At 37.2% G+C, this 26,290-nt stretch overlaps 1 protein-coding gene and 1 long non-coding RNA gene across 4 annotated transcripts in view; one reads left to right on the top strand and one right to left on the bottom strand.

Annotated features, from left to right (window-relative positions):
• Nucleotides 1-14: 14 nt before the first annotated feature.
• LOC103096955 (uncharacterized) lies at nucleotides 15-10,812 on the bottom strand. The gene is made up of 5 exons (XR_008915290.1): nucleotides 10,518-10,812; nucleotides 5,225-5,320; nucleotides 4,641-4,748; nucleotides 1,173-1,305; nucleotides 15-721 (listed from the first exon to the last, which is right to left on the bottom strand). It is a non-coding gene; the product is annotated as an uncharacterized LOC103096955 (long non-coding RNA).
• Nucleotides 10,459-26,290, top strand: part of DPY19L3 (dpy-19 like C-mannosyltransferase 3) — a 124,954-nt gene continuing 109,122 nt past the window's right edge. Inside the window, exons 1-3 of one of the 3 annotated variants that reach the window (XM_007474788.3) lie at nucleotides 10,487-10,595; nucleotides 19,097-19,237; nucleotides 21,021-21,154. In XM_007474788.3, coding sequence (XP_007474850.1) covers nucleotides 19,135-19,237; nucleotides 21,021-21,154 — 237 coding nt within the window. In that variant the 5' untranslated portion in view covers nucleotides 10,487-10,595; nucleotides 19,097-19,134. Of the gene's footprint in view, nucleotides 10,596-10,803; nucleotides 11,296-19,096; nucleotides 19,238-21,020; nucleotides 21,155-26,290 lie in introns of those variants that run through there. The other 2 variants (XM_001367916.3, XM_007474790.3) reach the window with 2 other exon arrangements.

Genomic DNA, 26,290 nt, shown 5'->3' with positions numbered 1-26,290 from the left:
AAATGCATTCAATATACATTGCAAGTCAGGTATTTATTTTTTCCACATAGAAAAGAAAATTAAAAAACAAAAGATTGACAATATATGTTAAGAGAAAAACTTAAATAAGAAGCAGTAAGATAACTACTATATTTTCCTGAAAGGCTTAAACTTAAATATCAGTTCATTGGGCTGAATTAGCATCTTATATTTCACCTTGGCTAGGCCCTGTCTAAACAATTCCCTCCAGGTTCATGCTTTTGGTCAAGGTAGATCAGGAGTCAGATTCTTCCTCCTGTTAGGGGACAAATTCTTCAAGAAGCACTGAGGTTGTAGAACATTCACAATGTTGCCCATCAGCCCTGGATCTCTGTCATTCTTAAACCTACAAGTGTTATGATTAAAATTTAGGGGAAGCTGAGGCAGGAAGAAATTAGTTTCTCTCTGCAAGGAGTATTATATTTTTAGAGGTTTATTAAAGGTTAAAATATAAAGAAAACACAAGTAAGAAAGGCATGTGTCTAGGCCCAGAGAGCCTATTCACGATCACTCACATCTTGCTTGCTAGGTGGAGAGCCAAGTTGCTCTCCGCCCAGGTGAGGTTACAAGGAGATTACAAAGCATTCTGGGGAAGTGGAGCAAGGACTTCTGGGGATTAAAGTCCTGGATTCAAGTCTCCATTTTTACACAAGGTTTGTCTCCAAGGATGGAAATGTCCTTCTTCGGGTCATTGCTCAGCTACCTATACTCAAGAAAGAAAGGAAAAAACAAAAGTAGCCTCAAATCAGACTTAGACTTGCCTACATGTACATGTATTTAGTTGCTATGTTTAGGCAGCTATTACTTACAGTCCCAAGACCAGGATCCTTCATCTTTCCCTGAAGATTTTTAAGGGTAGTCTGAGGGTCTTGCGGTATCTCTTTTTGAAAGTCATCACCTTGATTCTCCATGAGTTCTATTCTTCTCTCTCCTATTTTTAAATGCCAGTGACTAATACTTCTATTCCTTTTAAGTACTTATCATCAATTAGGTTTTAGAAAAGGCATATCTATCTCAAAGATATGCAATAACAACAGCATAACCCAATACCATTGTGGTCTCTCGGGATAATGGCCCAGACTTAGAACAATTTCAGGTTAACATTGGTCCCACCACATTTAGATGCAATATGACTGTCAGATGCCAGACTTCACCTTAGATATTGCTGGGCTGAGTCTTGGAGGTTCTTATTATACAGGATATATAGGCTGCGCTGGCTGTAAAAGTTGGACATTGCAGTGTCTTGAGGCTTGTTGTTATGACTCCCTGAGCCTCCAGATTAATCTCCTTTACCCCAAACAGAAAAGAAAAAATAGTGAGGTCCAAAGCCTCTTCCCTTACATCACTGTCTCTAACTACACAATGTCAGCAAAATAGTCAAGACAAAAGAGGGATGCAGAAGAGAATGGTTGAGGCTAAGATTTTTTTGAGAAAATGCTCCTACTTGCAATTTCAAACAAATGGACCACTTGGTTAGAAGACTGGAACCTATTAAAGACTGGCTATACATGTCCCATTGTCTCTTGAAGGCTTTTCCATTATACAATTTTTATAGCTATACCAAAAGCAGGATAATAGCCTCTTCCACATGGGGAAATACCAGCAGAAGCACTCTGTGCAAGTGCAGTTTGTTGAATGAAGGTGCTAATCATTGTGTCAACCCTTACATAAACAAGTAAGACCCTATAAGTAGGAAAAGGTATATTTAACTATTTTCTCATTTCTTTTCTGAATTCAACAAGGTCAGCAAGGAATACTGATAGAAAGTTAGATGGCTTATCCCTTCTACTGTACTAGGATTACTAATTCAATTTACAGAAATCACCCAACAGCTATCTAGGTAGTTCCAGTGATAATAGCTTTCAGGCTTCAAAACCATGAAACCATTGTAAAGAGCTCCCTGTGTCATGATTAATCCTTTATGCTATCTCATCACTACTTATTAGTAGAAAAAGGAATATTTTAGCAAAATCATTTTATAAGTATTAATAAATGCTAATACTGCTCAGCACTAGATTAGTAATAATAGCCACAATAAATGTCTGAATTCAATGTAGGTAGTAATGCTGATATTTCTGGCTGAAATTCCTACTTATTTTCCCACAGATAAATTTAAAAATCGCGAGCCAGGAAATACTCATTAACATCTGTTAACTGGGCAAATCTGCTCCTTTCAGATTTGCTGAATACCTGTTGTATATATGCCAAATTTGCAGGGAATAAAAACAAATTTGTTAAGAGGAACCACATAAAGGAGGCTAACCAGAGACTTGCTGGACAAATGGCTAGCAGACATAGGGTCTTGGACCATATAAAAGTACCAAAATCTATGAATCAATATATTTGACTCATAATATCACATTATGATTATGACTCACTTTAATTCAATGCCTTATTAGTCATTTATGCATACATTCAAAAATATAATGAGATATTATCATTGGAAATAGAATAGAAAGGCATAAATTAGAGGCAAAGAGGTGAGAAGGGCTATTAAGTGAAGGTAAAGAATCAGAAACAAAGAAGGATAATATTTAAACATCTTAATGTTTAAACTGGAAGGAAAACAAGAAACAACTGAAAAATTGAAAAGATTTGTCAAAATTTCTATAACTATTTTTTCCATCAAAGAAAGAGGAGCCACCATATTTGGACTACAGTATTACACATGTTCTGTAGTATCACAGTTCCTGATGTGTTACATAAAACAGAGAGATGTATGCTTGCCAAAGGCACTTGGCAATTTTATGGAGGGTATCCAGCACAGAGTCCAAAGGGAAAAAAGGATTCTTTATAGATGGTGAGGTCGTCTGGATGTTCCTGTGGCAAATAACATGAACAAGTCCAGAACACTGAAAAGTCTATAGATGAAACCTGTGGTCAGAAGAGCTCAGAATAATTGTATAAATGGTTTAAAAGGGCAAGTGGAGGGGGCAGCTGGGTTGCTTAGTGGATTGAGATTTAGGCCTAGAGATGGGAGGTCCTAGGTTCAAACCTGGCCTCAGATACTTCCTAGCTGTGTGACCTTGGGCAAGTCACTTAATCCCTATTGCCTAGCCCTTACCACTCTTCTGCCTTGGAACCAATACATGGTGTTTATTCTAAGAAGGAAGGTAAGGTTTAAAAAAAAATAATAAAAAGGCAAATGAATAAAGGTTATTGCTTAGTCTATGATATCTAGATGGATAGACAATGAACTAGGTGAAGAATTGAATATGCAATCAGGCCTCTGGTATATCATGCCATGCCTCTACTGAAACAAACTTCTCTTTGAAACAAGGGTCCATCCTCTTAACATCAATATTGTTCTGCTATTGCTATATGGTCATAAGCCATGGAATAACACAATTTCTAAAGAATTCAAAATATAGGTCACTCACCAGGCAATGGAGAAATATTTGGTGGATGAGAATAGGCTACAACATATTGCTAAAAAAAAAGAATTCTGAAAATATTGCAAAAAGGATATCATCAGAGAGATTTATGACAGGAAAAAGAGGCATAACAAGTAATGAAGACCAGTGAACAACTCCACATGAATTACTGGTATCCATACAACATTATGAGATCTAGAGGAAATCTACCTCGTTTGCTGGTAAACTCTCTGCCAAAGATTTATGGGAAGGCCAAGTCAGTCAATGAACATTTATTAAGTCCTTAATAGCTTATTCTAAAATGGATATGTTTGATGTGTGGAATCAAGGATATTGATATAAGTGGAAAGATATGATTCTAACTCAATACCCTTCTTAGATAGGAGAGACAATTGAGACATGGTGGGCCTGCATACAACCTGTTTGACCATCCCTGCTACACTGGCAATATTGGCATAGCCTTCTTCCCCTTCACAAAGACAGAAATCAAAGTCTCCTTTGGGTAGAACCCAGATCTACTCTTTATCCATATTATATATAAGCCAATTGTATTTCTATAAGACACCTGCCAATCATATTCCAGCATAGTGCCTAACATATAGTAAGGGCTTAATAAGTGTTTACTTTCTAATTAGGGATAAGATTCTTTTTTTTTTAATTTTATTTGGTCAATTTCAAACATTATTCCTTGGTTACAAAAATCATATTCTATTTCTCCCTCCCCTCCACCGATCCCTCCCTTTGCCGACTCACAATTCCACTGGGTATTACATGTGTCCTTGATCAGAACCCATTTTGGAAATACTTTGATATAGGCAGATTGTCTCCCTTGTTAGAATATAGCCTTCCGTTGGGAGAAGGTACTGTTTGTTTGAGCCTGTATCCCAAGCACCCAGCACACTGCCTGATGGTGAATAAGTTGTTGGTTTTTTTTTAATAACCCTTACTTTCCATCTTAGAATCAATATTGTGTAGTGGCAAGGGCTAGGCAATGGGGGTTAAGTGACTTGCCCAGGGTCACACAGCTAGGAAGTATCTGAGGCCAGGTTTGAACCCAGGACCTCCTGTCTCTGGACCTGGCTCTCCATCCACTGAGCCACCCAGCTGCCCCTGTGAATAAGTTCTAAATGAGTTATTGTTGACTAGATCTGTTTTAATAAAAATTTATATTACTCTTCCCTCTTTTCCTCTTGGCTCAAATACTTAGACATTTCCCCAGTGATTTTCTCTATTTCTCTTGTTCTTCACCTGTGAAAGTTGTGAGTAGCTCACATGATGTCCTTGACCTTCAAGGTATCCATGAATGTTTCTTGCAGGATTCTTCCCGTGACCAGGTTTTCTCATAGGGGTAAGATTCTAAAGGGATATGAATAAAAAAAATACTTTCCCTAATCACCTGAGGGGAATGTGACAATACTAGTTCCCTAATCACCAAATGTTAGTTATACAAAAGACCATCAGGAAAAACTAGTAAATTTCTTTATCAAAGTACAATAATTGTAAATAGAAATCAGGGAAGTTACTCAGAATATAAAAGACAAATGACTACATAAGAATAAATGAGATCTTTGGCTAGGAATTGGATACAAATCTTATATCCTCCAAAAGGAGATAAAAGAATCTTAGCAAGAGAAGCCCATTTTTAGTAAGCTCAGGGGTTACAGGTGTGGTTCCTCTTAACAAATTTGTTTTTATTCCCTGAAAAATTGGCATATATACAACAGGTACAACAGGTGCTATACATAGTAGGGACTGGGGTTCCTCGTGTCTATGGCTCTAGGAAGATTTCCAGTCTGCCTTTCAAAAATCCATGTTTTCTTCTCTTGACCCACCTGTCTTTTGAATTCCTCTTCTGGTGTCCACCCTCTACATAAGCACCTATCTTCAGTTCAGAACTCTCTCTCAAGTGAAGCAGGAGGCACATTTCCCTGTGAATATGCAACACAGATTCATACAACTGTTAGACAAATCTCCCCAAGCCTGGATGAAAGTGGAGTTACACCAAAAAAAAGGTGTGGTCCCTACCCTAAAGGAGTTTACATTCTAATAGGTGAGATGACCCAGTGATAACTATGTACAATCAAGATCTATGTGGTAGATAGAAGTGGAAGATAATCACAGGAAAAGCTCTAGGGGTGGAGAAGCCTCAAGAAAAATATAGGATTGAGTTTAGATGTCTGGGAAGCCAGGATACAGAATTGAAGAGGCAGAACATTCCAGATATGGGAGATAGCTACCAAACTCTGGGAGAAATCAAGAATGTCCTAGGAGCTAATAGATAGCAGCCACCAAAGCCACCAAGATTTGGATTGGGTAATAAAAACTAAATATGTGTACCTCAGAGAAGGAAAGACTGATGAGTGATGGACAGTAGAAAGAGGTGGCAATAGAGAGCAAGGAGAGCTCTGATTTCCTCTATTTCAACTGGTGAGTTGGGGGGGGGGGGGAGAGGTGGGGTGGTATGATTGCAAATGGTGTCAGGAATGAAATGCCATTAGAACAGAGCCAAATCTGATTAAGTGCTTTCCAGTTATTTCATTTTATCCTCATAAGAACCCTGGGTGGTAAATGCCATTATTAACCTTACCTCTATTTTATAGATGAGGAAACTGAAGCAGATAAAGGTCCAGGATCACATAGCTAATAAATACCAGAGGGTCAGATTATACCTCAGGTCTTCTGGACTCCATGTCTAGCACTCCATCCACAAACTGGGCCATCTCTGAAAATGAGTTTGTTACTTATGGAGCAAGCATCCGAAGGCACAGAAGAAAGGGCAGACCATCAGGAGTGGAACTTTGTGAGGCAGGGCTGAGGGAGATGAGAGTATAGGCAGCCAGAATTTCAGAATACTGGGATATTAAAGAGTATGAGGTCATGGGAATATGGTAACTGTTGAGGAATACAGTCAGGCAGAGTATCGGTTATTGTAGAAAAGTGTGATTCAACTATGTTTCTCTCTTGAGATTCAGCCTTTTGGCAGATGGTGATATTGTGTCTTTTGATGCACTGAGACCTGACTCATAGCTGGCAGGAATAGTTGGAGGTGTCTGTCAAGGAGGAAGGAGGTGGAAGTGAGCCATAAGAGAAGTAGGAGGGGATGGCCCCTAGAGCTCTTAAGTGTCTTACAGTTAAAAGACAAGGCTGGAGAGGATGGGTGGCTGGATCCCTAGCAGAGGCAGAAGGGCAAGGCTAAATCTTGGGCTGCCTAGGGGAATTATAGGGGATGGACCCAAATGTCACAAGATAAGAAGCAAGGATGGGTTGAAATATGCCTTACTGGAGTCTATACCTACATCAAGAAGATAATAATAACTGACATTTGTATAGTGCTTTAAATTAAAATTTCAAGGCACTTTACACCATGAATCTCATTAACAACCCTGGCTAGTAGGGACTATAGGTATTACCCATATGTTGTAGATTAGGAAACTGAACCTCAAAAAAGGCAAACAATTTAGCTATGTCACACAGCTATGACGTTTCAAAGGCAGGATCTGTAATCAGATCTTACTGACTCTAAATTCTGCACTCTATCCAGTGTACCAAACTAAATGGTCATCATATTTGCTGGTAAAGACATTGAACATGAGACAGAAATTAGATTTCATGGCACTGAGAATATACTGGGGGATGAACCAGCAGCAGGTGTGTGACAAGGAAATCACTTTAAAAGACTGATATATATATATTAATTTAAGGTCGCCAAGGAATTCAGCTATGTAATTCCTAAATGAAAACTCAAATCAGCCGTCAGCCTTTTATAGAGTTTAATTACAAACAGGAGGAAGAAAGGAATTAGAGATAGAGAGAGAGAGAGAGAGAGAGAGAGAGAGAGAGAGAGCGATAGGGGAGAGAAGGGAATAGGGCTTAAATACCCCCTCTGTTTAGGCTGGGCCAAAAGGCCCAAGCCCTTAGATAGCTGGGGCAAAGAAAAGAGATCAGTCCCTATTACTCACGTGACCAAAATGGAGAAACAGTCTCAAAGGCCCCCACCTTCAGCTTCCTTCAGAGCAAGCTTCTCAGAGCATACTCCAACCACTCAGACAAACTCCTCAACCACCACCCTGAGTCTTCAGACCCCTCTATTTTTAAGGAAACCATCCAAGTTCCCTCCCCTCAGTTCTCACATCTACCAATCACTGTCCATCAATTTCCCTGTGCCAATGGAGGCTCTAGCTTAACCCAGGACCGCCCAGAGGTCTCTGGCTTTGCACATGTCTGTTGAAGGTCATATTTTCAAATAATTAAATCTTTGATCATTTGCTACAGCCCTTCCTAAATCCTGTTAACCTGAGTAGGGTAGAGATTGGAATAATTAAATTTTGATCTATGCTGTAGCCCTTCCTCAATCCTGTTAGGACTGAGTAGGGTGGAGATTGATTCCAAGTATCTCCATTGTATCAATTCTAAAATCAATCATGACTCAAAGAAATTCCTGTTCTATGCTTAAGTATAGGTCAAAGTCCTTTCCATTGTTCAGCAAAAGGTTTCTGTCCTAAAGTAATCTTAAGAAGGGAGGAGGAGGAACCTCCCATGCCAATGGGGTTCACATTCCAATAGACTATCAGTAAGAAATTTTCCAAGTATGAAATTTCCCAATGGTGAAATTTCCAACATTTATAAGTCTAAGGAATTTTAAGGTTTACAGGTGTCAACAACTTTTTCTTGGATTTTGACAATGAAGGGGAGAACAGAGATGAGATGGCATTGGATGGGATAACTAATTACACATAGCCATGAAATCACAGATACATCTTGGGAAAAAAAGTATTTAATCACACTGTGGCAATTGTGCTCCTTTACTAATATGCCATAAAATTTCCACATCACAATTGGATTAAGAAAATAAAATGCACCAATGAGGATTGTTCTTACTGTTAAGGAAAGTAATAAGAATCAGTTTAAATACTAATAATGCCATTAAGACCCTCAGCTTTTCTCTTAGCCACATTTTCTTGATTTTTCAATCCCAAGTCATATGAGTCACATTCTTTCCTTCATTCCACAAATAGAAATTGTCATTGCATGCCAGGCACTGTACTAGGCCCTGAAGAAATAATGATAAAAACACAATTCCATAAAACAACATGTAGACAGAAGATTCAACACAAATATATGCAAAGTAATGGGGGAAGGATGGAGAGACTGCTAAAATTGGAGAGTAGGAAGTTGTGTTTTAGTTGATCTTCAAAGGAAACTAGATTATAAAAGGTATATTTCAGGAAGAGGGACCTTGGAATGGACTTAAAATTGCTATTTTTTTAAAAAAAAAGTTTGTCAGGTTTTTATGGTTTTTCTATCTTTACCTTTGCTATCAGGAAGATGGAAACTATCTCCACTCCACACAGAGACACTGAATTGAGATTTATTGAATGAAAAAATTATATGAGATTTAAGTACAGAGGACTATTTATGAACCTTAACTATTCACAGAAATCTAAATTAACTCCAATTCAATTTTCTTAAGGTGTAGAGGTTCTACAGATTTTTTTTTCAGATTTAGCATTGTTTTTACCTTTGGCTTAACATTTTGATCCTTGATTAAAAATGTATTTCTTTTTAATATATCCTTTAACAATTTTTTACTTCAGATAAGCATCTTAAATTGATGTTATGGAGAAATGAAAGTTATATCAGTTTATATGGTTTCAATTTGAGAAATAAGAAGTTGAGAAACAAGTGTTCAACAAATCCATGAAATTTAATAGCAGAAGGTGCTATATGACAGAAAAATTGCATAATAGTTCCTACACTAAAGGAGTGTACAATCTACTTTTCCACAAATATGTATGATACAAAAGAAGGCATTTGAACTAGGCCTTGAAATATGATGATTTCCCAAGATAGGAGAATTTTAAAGCTGGAAAAGTCTTTTGTTGTTTTTATATTAATTCCTTCATTTTATAGCATATGAAACTGAAGCCTCAAAAGGAGAAATATTTCTCCAGGTCAAATAGGTACTAAATGACAGAGACAGAATTTTAACTCATTCTCTAATTCCAAATTTAGTATTTGTCATACTATACCACATAGGTGATATGAAATCCTGTGTTCCAGTTATGGAAGGGAGCCTGAGACTCAAAATGTGAGGAGATACCCATTTATAGGATCATAGATGTAGGGCTAAAAGAAATCTCTGTGCCCATCTAGTTCAACCCCCTCTTTTTATAAATCAGGAAACTGAGACCCAAGGAGTAGGCCAGGGTTAATTTGTCTAAGGTCACAGGAGTAGTCCATAGGTAACGGTAGGTCTTGGGCCCAGGTCTTGACTCTATGTTGAGGAACAGCTAGTCCAATGAGTGGACCGCTTATACATAAAGAGAGTAATGTGAACTAAAGCTAGAAAAGTAGTTTAGGGTCAAATGATATAAAACCTGTAATACCATATTAACAAACTTGTATTTTTGTAAGGCAATAGTGAACAAGCTTGTTTTTGAGGTGTGCCCCTGTTAGAATTGTTCCTCAGTTGGATTATTATGGCAGTTGTATTAAGGATTGACAGGAGGAGGTATAGATCCTGGTCCTCCCTCCGTCCCTTTCCTTCCTACAGGCATTAGAAAATATGCTGAGATATGAAAGCCTACAGGAATGGTCAATTCGTGAGAAGTGGGCAAAGAAAGTCTCCATTTAAAATAGGCACGTTCTTGTGTCTGTTCGGGTTTAATAAATGTCGATTAAATGAAATTTAAAGATTTTCTGACCCCGGATACACCAGTCAGCACAACCAGCTCCTATTAAGTACAAGACACAGAGAGTATTGAGGAAAAAACAAAGCAGCAAGACTCTGCCTTCCGAGGAATTCACAACCTATCCTTACAGAAAACCTCAGGAACCTAGGTAAGTCTACACAAAGTAAACACAAAGTAATTTCCGGGGGCGGAGGGCGGGAAGGAAGCGCCAACCTCAAGGCAGAAATCAGGAAAGGCCTTGGATAGAAGGTAGCAAGTGAACAGAACCTGGAAGCACCTTGTTAACTTGGGCTGGTTCGGTTCCGAACCAGAAAGGGGGGGGCGGACCCATCCCCCTACTGGGGGGGCCTTCAACCTCGCAGCCCCCCCCCCCCCCCGCCTCCCTCCAGACACCCCGGCTCCCGCTCCTCTTCGCCGCAGCTAACTCCCCCACCCGAGGCCCTGGTTCGCAGGAAGGGGCAGCGGCAACAGCGCGGTTGTCCGGAACGCTGAAGAACCGTCCCAGGACTGGGTAAGAAAAAGGACTAGAGCTTCCTCCCAGGCCCAGTAGCCGCTAGCTACAGAGGCTACGCGAGTCGGGGGCGGAGCTCCAGCGAGGGAGGGAGGGAGTCCAGACTATGAATGGCGCAACTGTGGTCCTATCACCGCTGCCACAGCTGCTACAGAAACACCGCCCTCTCCCTTCCTCCTCGGTGATTGGTCATCTCTTCATCCGTTGCCGCTCCCCTCCTCTTCTCCCCGCTTTTCTCTCTCCTCGCAGTCTCCCCCTAACCCCCTCCCCCTTCGTTCCCCCCATTCTCCACCGTGTTGCACATAGCTCCGCCACTGCCTTATTCTCCCCTTCCCCCTCCCCTTCCTCCTCCGGTTCCTCCTCCCAAGTCCTCCGCCCCTTCCCTTCTGGGTGTCTCTGAACCATCTGCCGTGGCGGAGGGGACCGGAGGCGTAGTGGGGTGCGGGGTGTAAGGGGCGTGAGGAGGGTGTGCGAGGGTGAGTGTGGAAGTGTGAGTGGCTGCCACTCTCCACAGGCACTGCTTCATTGCGGGCATCTCGCCGGGTTTGTGCAGCTCTGTGTCAGTGTCCCCTCGTCTGTCCCTTCCCTCCCCGCCCCCTGGCACCGCCGAGCCTGGAGCGAGTACTCGCCAAGTCCGAGAAGACTAATCGCCAACTCTCGCTGCTGTCCAGGGCTGTCGCTTCCTACTGACAGCCAAAAGGTGACTTGCGTGGCTGGGATGGGTGTGTGTTGTACTGTGCAGTGTTGTGTGTTGTGTGCTAACGGGGGAAGGGCGGGGAGGGTCAAGAAGCCACGCACCTCTTGTGTCTCTGTGTTTTGTTTGTTCTTGCAGCCACTCTGCTATCTATTGGCCCTTGGCTGTAAACACCCCCGCCTGATGGACCAAGGTGCCCCCCCCCCTTGTTGTGCAAACCTCCGGGAGTAGGAGAGTGGGCCTGGGGGTGATCAATTAACTGCTGAGGTTTCAAAACTAGCTTTTAATGTTAGCATTTTGCAAGAGATTTCGTATGTGTGTTTTGTTGGGATGGAGATTTTGTGTATGTTGCCTTGGGATGGAGAATGTTACCAGGATTTGGGCTTGAGCTTGTTGCCCTAGAGTATAGCAGGCATCCAGAGCGTGGTGGTTGGTGGGGTTGGGGGTGGGGGAAGTTGTCAGGACTTGGCCAAGTGTCTTATAGTGTGTGTTTATGGGACTAGGGTGGAGGACTGGCTCGTTAGAATTTAAGATTGTGACCCTAGAGTAGCAGGTGGTTTTTGGTGTGTATTGGGGTGGGAAATGTAAGGATTTGGGCTTGAGCTGGTTCTCTCAGAGTAGCAAGTATTTATATAGTATAGTGTATGTTGAAGTAGGAGGAGTGAGGTATTGCTAGGATTTGAACTTAAGATTGTTGTCCCAGAGTAGTAGGTGTCATCAGATATTTGCCAACATTGTAGATATCAATGGTATAGAGGAAATAAACTTGTAAGGTATGTATAGAGCATTATTTTTGCATAATGGTATTTTATGGCCTCCAGTTTAAAAAAAAACAGGCACCCTGCAGTACCCGTTTATTTGCGGAAGAAAAATTATTATTCTACAGTTAAGGGTGAGTTGGGGGTAGGATGGCATGGATTTGACATTTGTGATTTTAAAATGCTACATTAATGAAGCTTTTTTATACACTTGTGTACAATCTAATGCCTGTTTAATCATACATGTAGATGGGGAGTTGTATGGTTTCCCAAAAGTCTTGGTGCAGTTTTCAGCAGTTATTAGACTGCCAGAGACTTTGGGGCACCCTGTTTGTGGGTGTAGTGAGTGTTTAATGGCATCAAGCAAATAAGGGGGACAACTTGGTAATATGATGTTACATTCAAACAGATGTTTTTTGAAAAATCCTCAAGAATTATTGCTATTATTTCTCCTCCCCTTCAATTTATTCCTATTTTTGACAGTTCTTTGTCTTCTATTAAGCTTATCTGATGATTATGTTTATTTTAAAGTTCTACCCTTTCCCTAGAATGGATATTCTTTTGGGCCATGTAAGACTAATTATTTACTTGCAAAAGTATCATGTGTAATATTTGATCTTAGTGATAAGTACATGTCTATACAGAGTAAATTACTTTGTAGGATGAGTTCACTAGATTTTTAGGATGAAGTCACATTTTTTAGCCTTTTAGTGGAATATTCTTATTAAATTATGGAAAAAATCAGCTCATTATTCTAAAGTCATAAATAGCTATTTAGAGCAGTTTTAACACGATATTTCAAGGAAATGATCTTAGAGAATTTAGGATGTAGTCTGCTCTTCCAATTAGTGACCCTGATGACTTGAACTCAAAAGCAGGGAGGACTGCTGTGGTGGTGACCATTGTTACTCTTTATTTTAGCTTAATACTGTATATAAGTTCATGATAATAATTATTATTAAATGCCTCTCATGCACAGTACTAGGTGCTCCCATGTACAAATTGAAACCTGACATCTAGGCTCTGAACTCAAGGAGAGCATAATCTAATAGGGTAGAATAAAACAAATGGGCACAAAACTAATACAGATTATAGAACAATTGATAGGAGAGGTACAAATCATGTAGTATAAGTGCTTTGAGAAGGGATAGATCAGCTACACCTGGGATAATGAGGGAAAACATGAAGAAGGGAATTTCAATAGTTAAGGATATGGAGGTGGTGCAGAGACAGAATGTCAAGTTGTTTGGTTTGGCTGGAGCAAAATATCTGAAGAGTTGGTATCTGAATAATATTGGAAATGTAGGCTGTAGCCAAATTAACAGAGGCTTATGAACTGTATTTACTGGAAGGGAATGGTGAACCTCTGAAACTATTTGAACAGGGTAGTAATTTGGTCAGATTTTGCTTTGGAAATGTTATTCTGGCAACAATACTGTGAATGGATCGAAGAGGGAAGATATACAGAAGATGCTGGTAATGGAATCAATGGTCTTGGCAACTGATTAGAGTCATATATTTAGAAGTGAAAGAAACCTTAGAGGTCATCTAGTTTTAACCCCCTCATTCTCTGGATAAGGAAACTGAGGTCAAGAGAGAAGGTAGAGTCTCTGATAAGTCTGGAGTTTAGTGCTTGGTAATTTGAAGAAATGATAGGATTATGAACAAAATTTTAAAAGTTAGAAAGAAGGAGCAAGTTTTTGGAGGAAGATAATAAATTCAAATTTGAACCTGTTGAGTATATAGCATTATTGGAGTCAACAGGTCATCCAGCCTGAATCACCTCCATAGAGGTGATCACTAAAACCCTTTCTAGTGACTAAGCTAAAAATATTGTATAAACAATGGAAGAATGATGATGCCAAAGCCTCTTGTACCCACATATAAGAATCTGGAGTAGGAATAGAGTTCCACTGCACAAAATGACTTTGTAATGCTGTAGAATAATAAAAAGAACCATAAAAGCAGTTATTAATGAGGTAGGGAGGATCTAAGAGAGAATCCTAGGGGAGTATCAAGAGGGAAAGAGTGAATAAGAGGATCCTATGAGACAGAGATATCTAGGAGAATTAAAATGAAAGAAACAGCCTTTGAATTTAGTAATAAGGAGATCATTAGTGACTGGAAAAGAGCTACTTCTGTAGAGTGGCGAAGATAGAACTAAGTAAGGGTGGAACAACAGATGCATATGATACTTTTCAAGGCCTATATTCCTTCATGACATTTTATAATAGAACACAATCATATTTAATGGTTAACTTTAGTAAAGATAAATATAAACTTATATCACTAGATTCTAAACATTCACAAATACAATATGATAAAAACATGACTAGAGAACTATTTGAAAAAGATCTGAGTTTTTTTGTAGATTCAAAATTCAGTGTGTGTCAACAGTATGATAAGACAGCTAAGAAAACTTGGGATACAATAAGAGAGACCACATGTGGGAGATTAGGGAAGTGATAATAGTCCTGTTGTAATGTAATCTGACCTAGTCTGACATATAGAATAATTTGTTCCATTCTGGATGCTATATTTTAGGAAGAACATTGATAAGCCAGAAAGTATCCAGAAAATGACAACTAGGATGGTAGTGAAGGATATTAAGATCAGGTAATATGAGCATCAGGTGAAAGAACCTGTAATATTTAAATTGGAGAAGAGAGTACTTACTGGGAATATAATAGCTACTTCAAACATTTGAGGAAGTAGGAATAGATTGTTGTGTTTGGCCCAAAAGGCAGATCTAGGTTTTTTTGGGTAAAAGTTGTAAAGAGGCAAATTTAGACTTAATGCAGTAAAAACCAAAAACTTTGAAACAGTTATTCAGATGTAGAATAGGCTACCTTGTGAGGTGTATTAGATTCTTCCACATCAAATGTCTTCAGGGAAAGAAAGGCTTCATGATAATTTTCAAAGTATATTATAAAGGGATTTTTAAAAGTCTTAGATGGCCTCAAGTCCCTTCCAAATCTCAAATTTTGTAAACTACAAATATCAGGTAAAATGTTATATTTATGCAATATCAAAGTATGTTTTGTCACACTTCCTAGCAGTATGACCCGAGACAAGTCACTTAATCCCAATTGCCTAACCTTTACCACTTTTCTGTCTTGGAATGCATACTTAGTATTAATTCTTAGATGGAAGGTAAGGGTTTAAAGTATATGAAGAGAGAGAGAGAGAAAGAGACAGAGACAGAGAGAGAGTGTTCTGTCAAATATTTTCTGTGTTCAATACTATGCTATGTGTTATGGGAAACACAAGAATAATAAAACATTTTTAGCCTTAAGACATTTATGGTCTAGTTGGGAAGAAGACTTTTTAGCATCCATGTACCTTTCATAGTGCTTTAGGATGCTGTGTAGTCATTAAATATCTAGAAATTTACATCTTTGCAAATTCCAACCATTTCCCAGCAAATATCTATATGAATGAAGCATGGGACAATAATAATAATAACAACAACAATAATAATTGACATAAAACATTTTAAAGTTTGCAAAGTATATTATTTCATTTGAGCCTCACAATAACTTTGTGAGGGAGATATAGGTATTAGAATCCCCACTTGACAGATGAGGAAATTGAGGGTGAAAGTTTAAGTGATATTCTCAGAGTCACCCAGGTAGTAAGTGTTGGAAGTGGTATTTTAATGTTTTCCATGACTTCCAAGTCTCACACTTTCCACCATTTAAATTCAACAGATTTCAACAAATAGTAGTACTTTTTCCATAATGGTACTATGTTAGACATTGGAGGGACAGAGAAAAATATGAAGATGATTAAAAGTCCCATCTCTCAAAGCATTTAAAATTCAGGTGTAGAAATGACAGGTATGCAAATTATCATAATATGCATCAGAGGCACTAAGTATTAGGAAGGAAGGACTTAGGGGAGGGAATGGGTGGAAATAACTTCTAGCCTATGGTATCAGAGAAGGTTTCATGAGTGAGCCAGTTGGGAGAAAGGTGAACAATTCTGATCAGTAGAACAACATGTACATAGGTATACAGAGGATTCAGTGAGGCATCCTTGTTTTATACTGAGGAGACCTGCCTAATTCCATACACCAAAGAGAAATAATGAGTTTACTATGAATGGTAGTAACTAGAACTATAAAGGTTTTAAGATTAGGATACTATTGTCTTCTGTTTTAATGTCTGGGAAACCAACTAATTGAATTTAAGCATTATTTTATACATTATTTCTGCTCAATGACAAAAGGTAAGCAATTTTTATGTCTCTTAGATATATGTTATTCAGGGGATGCTGATATCCAAATTATCAACCATTCATTCCATTGTGGAATTTGTGAAATAGTTCATGCATCTTACACTTGGGGAGAGGAATTTTCAGAGTTTAAACAAAGGATACATATGATCTTACGTACTAATATTCTACAAAGGAAGTCAACCCAAGAGGGATGAAAAATTCTGAAGATTTAAATTCCAAAGTTAAACAATTCCATTGAAGTAAAAAAAAAGAGAAGTTGTTCAAAGAAATAAATATAAATGCATAGGTAATTCATAAATTAACTTGGAATTTTAAAATAAATCTACAAAAGATGAAAGTAAGGACAAGCTATGTAAGCTAAGTGCAAAATCATAGCACAGTCCTGTTTCTCAGATATCTTGGAATAAACTGAGGCCAGTGAGGAAAGCTAAGGACAAAAAAATGGTTTGGGGGCTTTTTATAAGCTACTTTGGGGAAATGAGGATCAAAGAAGGGCTAGACTTGTTAAGGTAAGTGGATTGTTGATAACCAAAATTGAATAATAAATATAGGAGTTAAGCTCTTACTTTATATATTTTCTTTTCCAAAAAGAAAAATTTCTGGACCAAAAAGGTACAACATATACGACCAATAGAGAATTGATAATCAAGATAAATAGCTAAATAGTAGGAGAAGCCACCTAGCTTTTAATGCATTCAGGTCACTAGTTTCAGATGAACTACATCCTCTGGTACTAAAAAAACTAAAAAATGTGATTGCTGAGCTGCATGATTTTTTAAAGATCATGTAGGATAAGAGAAAGACTGCAGAATTGGAAAAGGCCAACGTCTTGATTTTCAAAGAAGGCAATAGAATACAATTAGAAAACTTATCAATAGCTTTGAGTTTGATTCCTGGAAAAATTCTGGTATATGTTATTAATGAAAAGAAAGGATGGATAGTGAACAAATTTTAGAAAAGGAATCAAAATCCCCAAAACTAATATAGTTTCAACAACAAGAGCCCTACTTGATTAACTTCATTCCTTTTCTTTTTCTTTCTTTCTTTTTTTTTTAACATGGTTTCCGTTCTGGTAGATCAAGGGCCTATGCTGTAGATACAGTTTACCTAGAGTTTAGCAGAGCATCTGTCAAAATTTCATGTTTTTGTGGACAAGATAGAAAGACTGAAGCTAGATACTAGTACTCAGGTGAAATTTGATCTGTTTAACGGCTAGACTCAAAAAATAGTCATTAATGGTCTGAAGTTGTCTTAGAAGAGACAGTGGAGTAATTGGTCAGTGAAAGTGAACCTTTTTTTAATCAGTGACTTGGCTAAAGATATAGATGTCATGCTTATTAAATTTTTAGCATACACAAAGCTGAGAGGAACAGTTAACACATTGAAGGACACAGGATTCAAAAAGATCATGAAAGGTTAGAATAGTGGATTGAATCAAGGGAGAAATATAATGCCTTCAGCTGGGTTCACCAATCAACTTTGCATGTTTAAAATGAGCAAGGTGTGGTTAGACAGCAATTCTGACAAAGATCTGAGCACTTTAGTGAACTATAAAACTCAATTTGAACCAGCAGTATAAAATAAGTAAAAAAAAAAGGCAAATGTATAATGAAAGGCATAGTCATGGACTATGGACTAGGGAAATGGTACAACAAAGATATAGTAAGTGATTACTATATCCCATACTCAGTGTTAAGCATAGAAACAAAGAAAAGCAGAAACAGTTCTTGCCCTTAAGGACCTTACATTCGAATGAGGCAGTCAGCATGCAATTAATTAGTATAGTGCAAGATATATACAGTGTAAATGTAAGCTAAGCAGAGGGAGGAAAGCATTAGGGCAAATCTTGAGTTTGTGTTCAATTCTGGTCTCTCTGTTTTAGGAGACTGCTGACCAGAAGTGTTTAGAAGAAGATTGCTAGGACCTAGAGAGGTCATACAATATGAGGATCAATTGAAGGTACTAGAAATGTTTAGCTGGGGAAAAGGAAGAATAGTTAGGGATATGATCGCAATGGGTAGAAGTTGTAAACATGCAAATTTAGACCCTCCATAATCACAAACTTTCTAACAATGAGAGCTATCCCAACGTGGGATGGGATACCTCAAACCAGTGGGTTCTCCTTCATCTGTGGTATTGGGCAGGGGGGGTAGATGCCTATTTAGAGGAATTCTTATTAAAGTCTGGATTTGATTAGATGGGTTGTGAAGTCCTTTTCACTATTTGAGATTTTGTGACCTTTCACCAGGATTGACATTGGAGGAAAATTGGGAGGAAATAAATTTCTTCTTTAGTGTCCCACCAACTTTTCTTCCTCATTTCTTCCCCTTATAACATTACTAGTAGAAATTTGATGACAAGTTGGAGGGAAAATGTCACTATGACAGGTTGATGAAAAAGTTAGTTTGAGTAATATAGCTACCTACTTTGACTTAATTTAAGGCCAATTTTGTTTTTGATATATTTTACTTTTTTATTTTTTCATTTACTAAGTACTTCTCTCTCTCTTCTTCCCTTCTCTCCACTTGAAAACAAAAGAAAACCTTTTTACAAATAAACAGTAAAGCAAAGCAAATTCCTACAATGGTCATGTCCAAAAATGTATCATTCTGAATCTTGAGTCCATTGCCTCTCTGGCAGAAGATGGTCCCCTGGAATTATATATGGTTGTTCACTGCATTGATCAAAGTTTTTAAGTCTTTCCGATTTGTTTGACATATTTTTTAAGTATTTAATAAAGGTAACAGGCATACTAGTTCAACAGTAACTTTACATGGGCTGGAATATTTATTGCTGTGTTATTTGTGTAGGGATTGGTTTGAAGAAAAATGCATGAAAGTCTTACATCATGACAGCTCTCAGGCAAAGGAAAGAAATAAAAGTCTCAAATGTTTATGAGGATTACCCATCACAGGAGGAAGAGGAGGAATTGGAAAGACAATTGTTAGCTGGTAGGTAATTTCAACAAATGCAGCATTTTATGTTACTGCATATTAAAATAAAAGCCTTTTATTATAACCTGAGCATATCATTGTTTTAATAATTTGCTACTGCATTGTCTGGGGCCTTTCTTACAAAAGACTCAAAAGATTTAAAGTTATTCATCAGTAGACAGTTTATACAATATGATCTTCCGTTTATACAAATGAATGGGTAAACAAATACTTCATTAATTGAATTTTGACACTAAAATCTAAGTGAGGTTTAAATTATATTTGAAGACACATCTTTGATATGCATGTGTTTTTAAAAACCCTTTTAACAACTTTTTATTGACTTCTCTAATATTTGGTATTTAAAAATATTTGTATTGAACATTAAATCTTAAGAGGAAGGTCATTGCTGCATATAGTTTATGTAACTCATATAACTGGAGTACAGAGAAGTTCCTCAAAGTTATGCATTAAATGTGCAAAACTTTAGGGTTCATGATTCCCTCAAGTCTTAACTGCTATGTCTGTGATTGAGTAAATAAAGTCATTCTCTTATTTTTGTGCAATCGTTTTTAACCCAGCACTCATTCTATCTCTAATCCTTCTAGTCTGCAATTGCTAGGGGGATAATATACAATTTGAAACATGGAATAATTATCAGAGTGGGTTTGATTTAGTTTTTATTCCAAGTAGAGAAACTTATCAAAAATATATGAATTAGCATTTTGTTTGGAAAAAAAGATATTTGTTGTTCAATTGTTTTCAGATATTTCCAACTCTGACAGAGGTGGCAAAGATATTGAAATTGTTTGCCATTTGCTTCTCCAGATCATTTTATAGATGAGAAACTGAGTCAAAAGAGTCACAGCTAGTAAATGTCTGAGGCCAGATTTGAATTCAGGAAAATGAATCTTAAAGACTCTAGATAAAGCATTCTATCCACTCTGTGTACCTTACTGCTCTGAAAAATATATAGTTGGGCATTTAAAAGATAAAAGACTTTTAAATTTAAAATTCATGCTGTATTTAATGTAATAAATACTCTGAAATTTTTAAAGCTGTACTCTAAAATAAAATTTCGTGTTTAGTCATAATTTTTTAACAAAATTGGCAGATATTCTAAGGATATCCCCATGATTATGTTGGTTACATATCCACCAATCTTGTGGTCTGAAGAAAGAGTCTGTATGTATACAAATTTTTTGCCAAATAATATAATTGATTGTTCTGTCATTTACCAGAAAGAATTCCTTTTTCCTTTCATGGTTTTTTATGGACATCATGGAGGAGGGATTGGTATTGTTTTGACTAGGAATAATGGGTAGAATTTGCAGAGAGGCCTAAATAGTCTTGATGTTGGGAAAAGCTTCCTTAATAATTAGTTTCCAAAAATGGAATGGATTGCCTCCAGAGGTGGTGGGGACCCCTAATTTGGAAACCTTCATGCAGAAGCTGAACAATAATTTTTGGATATATATTATAGTGGGGATTCTCTTCATATATAGATTAGACTGAATGCTTGGCTACTAAAGTCTCTTCCAACTCTCAAATTTTGTATTTCAGAACCTGATGCATTCACTAAATAATGAACATATACCTTTCAATTTATCACAGCCTTAATATTCTTCATTGGGTAATAGATTATTCTGTGTAGCCCTAACATTATTTATAATTTTTAAAAATGTAATATAAGCCTTAATGAAGTTGTTATGAAAAGATTTTAAAAAACTTGACATATGTCAGTGTGATCAATAGTAAAATGATTGAATTCTTAACTGACTTATTTTTCCTTGTCCAAAAGTTTACAGTGGGAGAGGATTATGGAAAATTCTATCATATATGATTGGTGGAACTATTGGCCTTTGCATTGGATTTCTTACTTCCATCTACCTTGCTACTTTACATGAAAATGACTTATGGTTTTCTAACATTAAGGTAAGGGGTTCCAATTAATTACTGAACAATTATTTTCTCAAATAACTATAAGAAAAATTGAATAATTCTGAATGTCTACATCACAGTTCTTGCAAGGCATTGGTTCTTAATAAATCCATGAAACTGAGGTCTCATTTTAAGGACATATGACATAATACGGTCCCATTGCTAAGCATTCAGTATACTAAGATGATCAGTGAAGATTTCCAAAGAATAGATGTTAAAGGAGTTTCTACTTCTAATTTGTCTCTTCAGTGCCAAAGTTTGATTTTTGTCAGAAAAGCCTTCAGCTCCACAGATATACATATAGTTTGGTTCTAAACATAGATTAGTTAGGGTCTTTAGGTGGACCCCTGAAAATGTTGGTATTTAGCTTGTGTGCCTTTTATTAAAATTACCCTTCTACCATGACTAGCTGGGAAGTGAAGCCATTGGATCAGTTAGGTTCTGGTAATGATGGTGGGTCCTGAAATCAAAGTACTTTGCTTCCCTCAGTTAAAGAGATTCAAAGGAATGGAGAAATTTCAAGGAAGTTAGAATCTGTGGAGCAGTTTTTTTTATTCATCCCCGTCTATGATTTAGCAGCCTGCAGAGCACAGAACCCTGAGGTTCACAGCTCTTCCCTCACTCAAAAAGCCCTAGGACATGTAGGAAAAAGACTTTATGTATACTGGATCTTATTCAGCAGCAGTTTGTCCTTTCATCCATATTCTGGAGGTCTAAAAGCACAGAGAACTGAAGTCTTATCTCCATTGAGGTGCCTTAACATACCTGAAATGGAACCACATAATTCCCTGGCAATGGATTCTCCCAGTTCAAAGTTACACTTGTTGTATCTAAGTCTGGGGAAGGATTTACTATAAATCCTGCTTATTTTAATTCTTATGGATCATTGTAGATTTGGAGCAACAAGAGACATTTGAGTTCACCTAGTCCAGTGATGGCAAACCTTTTAGAGATTTTGTGCTGCACCTCACCCCTGCCCCAGACTGTGTGCCATGCCCTCCCCCACTTCCTTACTCAAGACAAGAGAGGGACAAAAGGAGGGGAATGACCCATGTGCTCTGCTCAGGGGAGGGAGTAAGCCTTTCATTAGGTTTCTGGGCAGAAGGGCAGGGAAATGTGGTAGAGAGGGGGAAGGGAGCAGCATCACCTAAGTTCCTCTACCTTTCTCTTAACTAACTCTGGTGGGTGATGGCGTATGTGCCCCACAGGTCTCTCTGCATGCCATTTTTGGCATGCATGCCATCGGTTCGCCATCATAGATCTAGCCTGATCCCTTTATGTTATGATGAGGAAACTGAGACTTGGAAAAAATTAAGTGAATTGCCCAAGGTTACAAGTAGAAAGTGACAGAGCTGGAATTGAAGTCTGCCTTTTCTGATTTGAATTTGAAGAGGTTTTGTTGCAACAAACTGCCTCTCCTCTTATTTTACTGGCTTTTAGATTCCATTCATCCTGTTTCACTACTTCAAGTACAAATACCATGCCCATCCTATTTCTTCCAAAACCCTCATCTGTATTTTTAGTCATTGCTATTTCACTCCAAACTAGTTCACCCCTTACCTAGTCCATATCACCACGTGCTTCAGTACTTCACTACACTACAGTGCTTCAGTGTTTATATCAATAAATTCCCCCATATTCATCTTTTCAGTCAACTGTTTTCACTTATACTAAAAGCATTGCTTTTCCCTAGGAAGATACCAGATCTTTTGAAAACTTTTCTATTCCTCTCACTTCCTGTTCATCTCATATTTCTCAATAACTTTTACTTTTTTGTTTGTTTTTTAATTTTATTTAATTAGTCAATTCAGAATATTTTTCCTTGGTTACAAGAGTCATTTTCTTTCCCTCCCCGGCCCTCATTCCCTCCCATAGGTGACGTGCAATTCCACTGTGTTTTTACATGTGACCTTGATCAAAACCTATTTCCATATTGTTGATGTTTGCACTAGGGTGATCATTTACAGTCTATATCCTCAAACATATCCCTATCAACCCATGTGATCAAGCAGTTGTTTTTCTTCTCTGTTTCTACTCCCAAGTTTTTCCTCTGTCTGTAGACAGTGTTCTTTATCATAAATCACTCTGAATTGTTATGAATCATTGCATTGCTACTGTGAAACCAAGTCCAAGTCCATTACATTCAATTGTATCACAGTGTATCAGTCTCTGTGTACAGTGTTCTCCTGGTTCTGCTCCTTTCACTCTGCATCAATTCTTGGAGATCATTCCAGTTCACATGGAATTACTCCAGTTCATTATTCCTTTGAGGACAATATTATTCCATTACCAATATATACCACAATTTGTTTTGCCATTCCCCAATCAAAGGGCATCCCCTCATTTTCCAATATTCTTGCCACCACAAAGAGCACAGCTATGAATATTCCTGTACAGGTCTTTTTCCTTATGATCTATTTGGGGTACAAACCCAGCAGTGCTATGACTGGGTCAAAGGGCAGACAGACTTTTAGGGCCTTTGGGCATAGTTCCAAATTGCCCTCCAGAATGGATGGATCAATTCACAACTCCATCAGCAATGCACTAATGTCCCAATTTTGCCATATCCCCTCCAACATTCATTACTTTCCTTTGCTTCCATGTTAGCCAATCTGCTGGGTGTGAGGTGGTACCTCAGAGTTGTTTTGATTTGCATTTCTCTGATTACAAGAAATTTAGAACACTTTTTCATGTGCTTATTAATGGTTTTGATTTCTTTGACTGAAAATTTTCTATTCATGTCCCTTGCCCATTTATCAATTGGGGAATGGCTTGATTTTTTGTACAATTGATTTATCTCTTTATAAGTTTGAGTAATTAGATCTTTGTCAGAGGTATGCTTCCCTTCTTATTTTGATTGTATTGGCTTTGTTTGTGCAAAACCTTTTTAATTTAATGTAATCAAAATTATTTCATATTTTGTAATTTTTTTCTAACTCTTGCTTGGTCTTAAAATCTTTCCTTTCCTAAAGATCTGACATGTATACTATTCTGTGTTTACCTAATTTACTTATAGTTTCCTTTTTTATATTCAAATCATTCACCCATTCTGAGTTTATCTTGGTGTAGGGTGTGAGATGTTGATCCAAACCCAATCTCTCCCATATTGTCTTCTAATTTTCCCAGCAGAATTTGTCAAATACTGGATTTTTGTTCCAAAAGCTGGGATCTTTGGATTTATCATAGATAGTCTTGCTGAGGTCACTTACCCCAAGGCTATTCCACTGATCCTCCTTTCTATCTCTTAGCCAGGATCATATTGTTTTGATGACCACTACTTTATAGTATAGTTTGAGATCTGGTACTGCTAGACCGCCTTTCTTCACTGTTTTTTTCATCATTTCCCTGGATATCTTTGATCTTTTGTTCTTCCAAATGAACTTTGTTATGTTTTTTTTCTAATTCAGTAAAAATGTTTTTTGGTAATTAGATGGGTATGGCACTAAATAAGTGAATAAGTTTGGGTAGGATTGTAATTTTTATTATGTTAGCTCATCCTACCCGTAGCAATTAATGCTTTTCCAATTATTTAGATCTAGTTTTAATTGTATGGAAAGTGTTTTGTAGTTGTGTTCATATAGTTCCTGTGTTTGTTTTGGCAGATAGATTCCTAATTATTTTATATTGTCTATTGTGATTTTAAATGGAATTTCTCTTTCTAATTCTTGCTGCTGAGATGTGTTGGAGATATATAGAAATGTTGATGACTTATGTAGGTTTATTTAGTATCCAAAATTTTGCTAAATTATTTCCACTAGTTTTTTCTAGGATTCTCTAGGATTCGTTAAGTAGACCACCATATCATCTGCAAAGAGTGATAGCTTGGTCTACTCATTGCCAATTTTAATACCTTCTATTTATTTTTCTTCTCTAATTACTACTGCTAGTGTTTCTAGTACAATGTTAAATAATAGAGGAGATAATGGGCATCCTTGTTTCACTCCTGATCTTATTGGGAAGGCTTCTAGTTTATCCCCTTTGCAGAGGATGTTGGCTGATGGTTTTAGATATATACTGTTTATTATTTTTAGGAAAGGCCCTTCTATTCCTATACTTTCTAGTGTTTTCAATAGGAAAGAGTGTTATATTTTGTCAAAGGCTTTTTCTGCATCTATTGAGATAATCCTGTGATTTCTGTTGGTTTGCTTGTTGATATGGTCAAATATGTGATTGATTTTCCTAATATTGAACCATCCTTGCATTCCTGGTATAAATCCCTCCTGGTCATAATGAATAACCCTTGTGATCATTTGCTAGAGTCTTTTTGCTAGTATTCTATTTAAGATTTTTGCATCTATGTTCATTAAGGAGATTGGTCTATAGTTTTCATTCTCTGTTTTTGACCTGCCTGACTTTGGAATCAGTACCATATTTGTGTCATAAAAGGAATTTGGTAGAACTCCTTCTTTGCTTATTCTGTCAAATAGTTTGTATAATATTGGGATTAATTGTTCTTTGAATGTTTGATAGAATTAATTTGTGAATCCATCAGGCCATGGGGATTTTTTCTTAGGGAGTTCTTTTATGGCTTGTTCAATTTCTTTTACCAATATGGGATTATTTAAGTATTCTATTTCTTCTTTTGTTAATCTAGGCAATTTATATTTTTGTAAATATTCACCCATATCCCCTAGATTGCCATATTTGTTGCCATATAATTGCATAAAATAGTTTTAATGATTGCCTTAATTTCCTCTTCATTAGAGGTGAGGTCCCCCTTTTCATCTTTGATACTGTTAATTTAGTTTTCTTTTTTCCTTTTTTTTTTGAGATTGACCAGTACTTTTACCTATTTTATTTGTTTTTCAAAATACCAGCTTTTAGTCTTATTTATTAATTCAATAGTGCTTTCACTTTTGAGTTTATTAATTTATCCTTTAATTTTTAGGATCTCTAATTTAGTTTTCATCTGGGGATTTTTAATTTGTTCACTTTCAAGTTTTTCAATTTGTGTGTCCAATTCGTTGACTTCTGCCATCCCTAATTTTTTAATATATGAACTCAAAGATATACATTTTCCCCTGAGTACTGCTTTGGCTGCATCCCATAGATTTTGGAAGAAAGTCTCATCATTGTCATGTTCCACAATGAAATTATTTTTTCTATTATTTGTTCTTTAACCAAATTTGG

The sequence above is a fragment of the Monodelphis domestica genome, chromosome 1 (genome assembly GCF_027887165.1).
Source record: "Monodelphis domestica isolate mMonDom1 chromosome 1, mMonDom1.pri, whole genome shotgun sequence".
Taxonomy (NCBI): domain Eukaryota; kingdom Metazoa; phylum Chordata; class Mammalia; order Didelphimorphia; family Didelphidae; genus Monodelphis; species Monodelphis domestica.
Note: the sequence above shows the minus strand (reverse complement) of the source record. Positions and strands in the feature narration are given on the sequence as shown.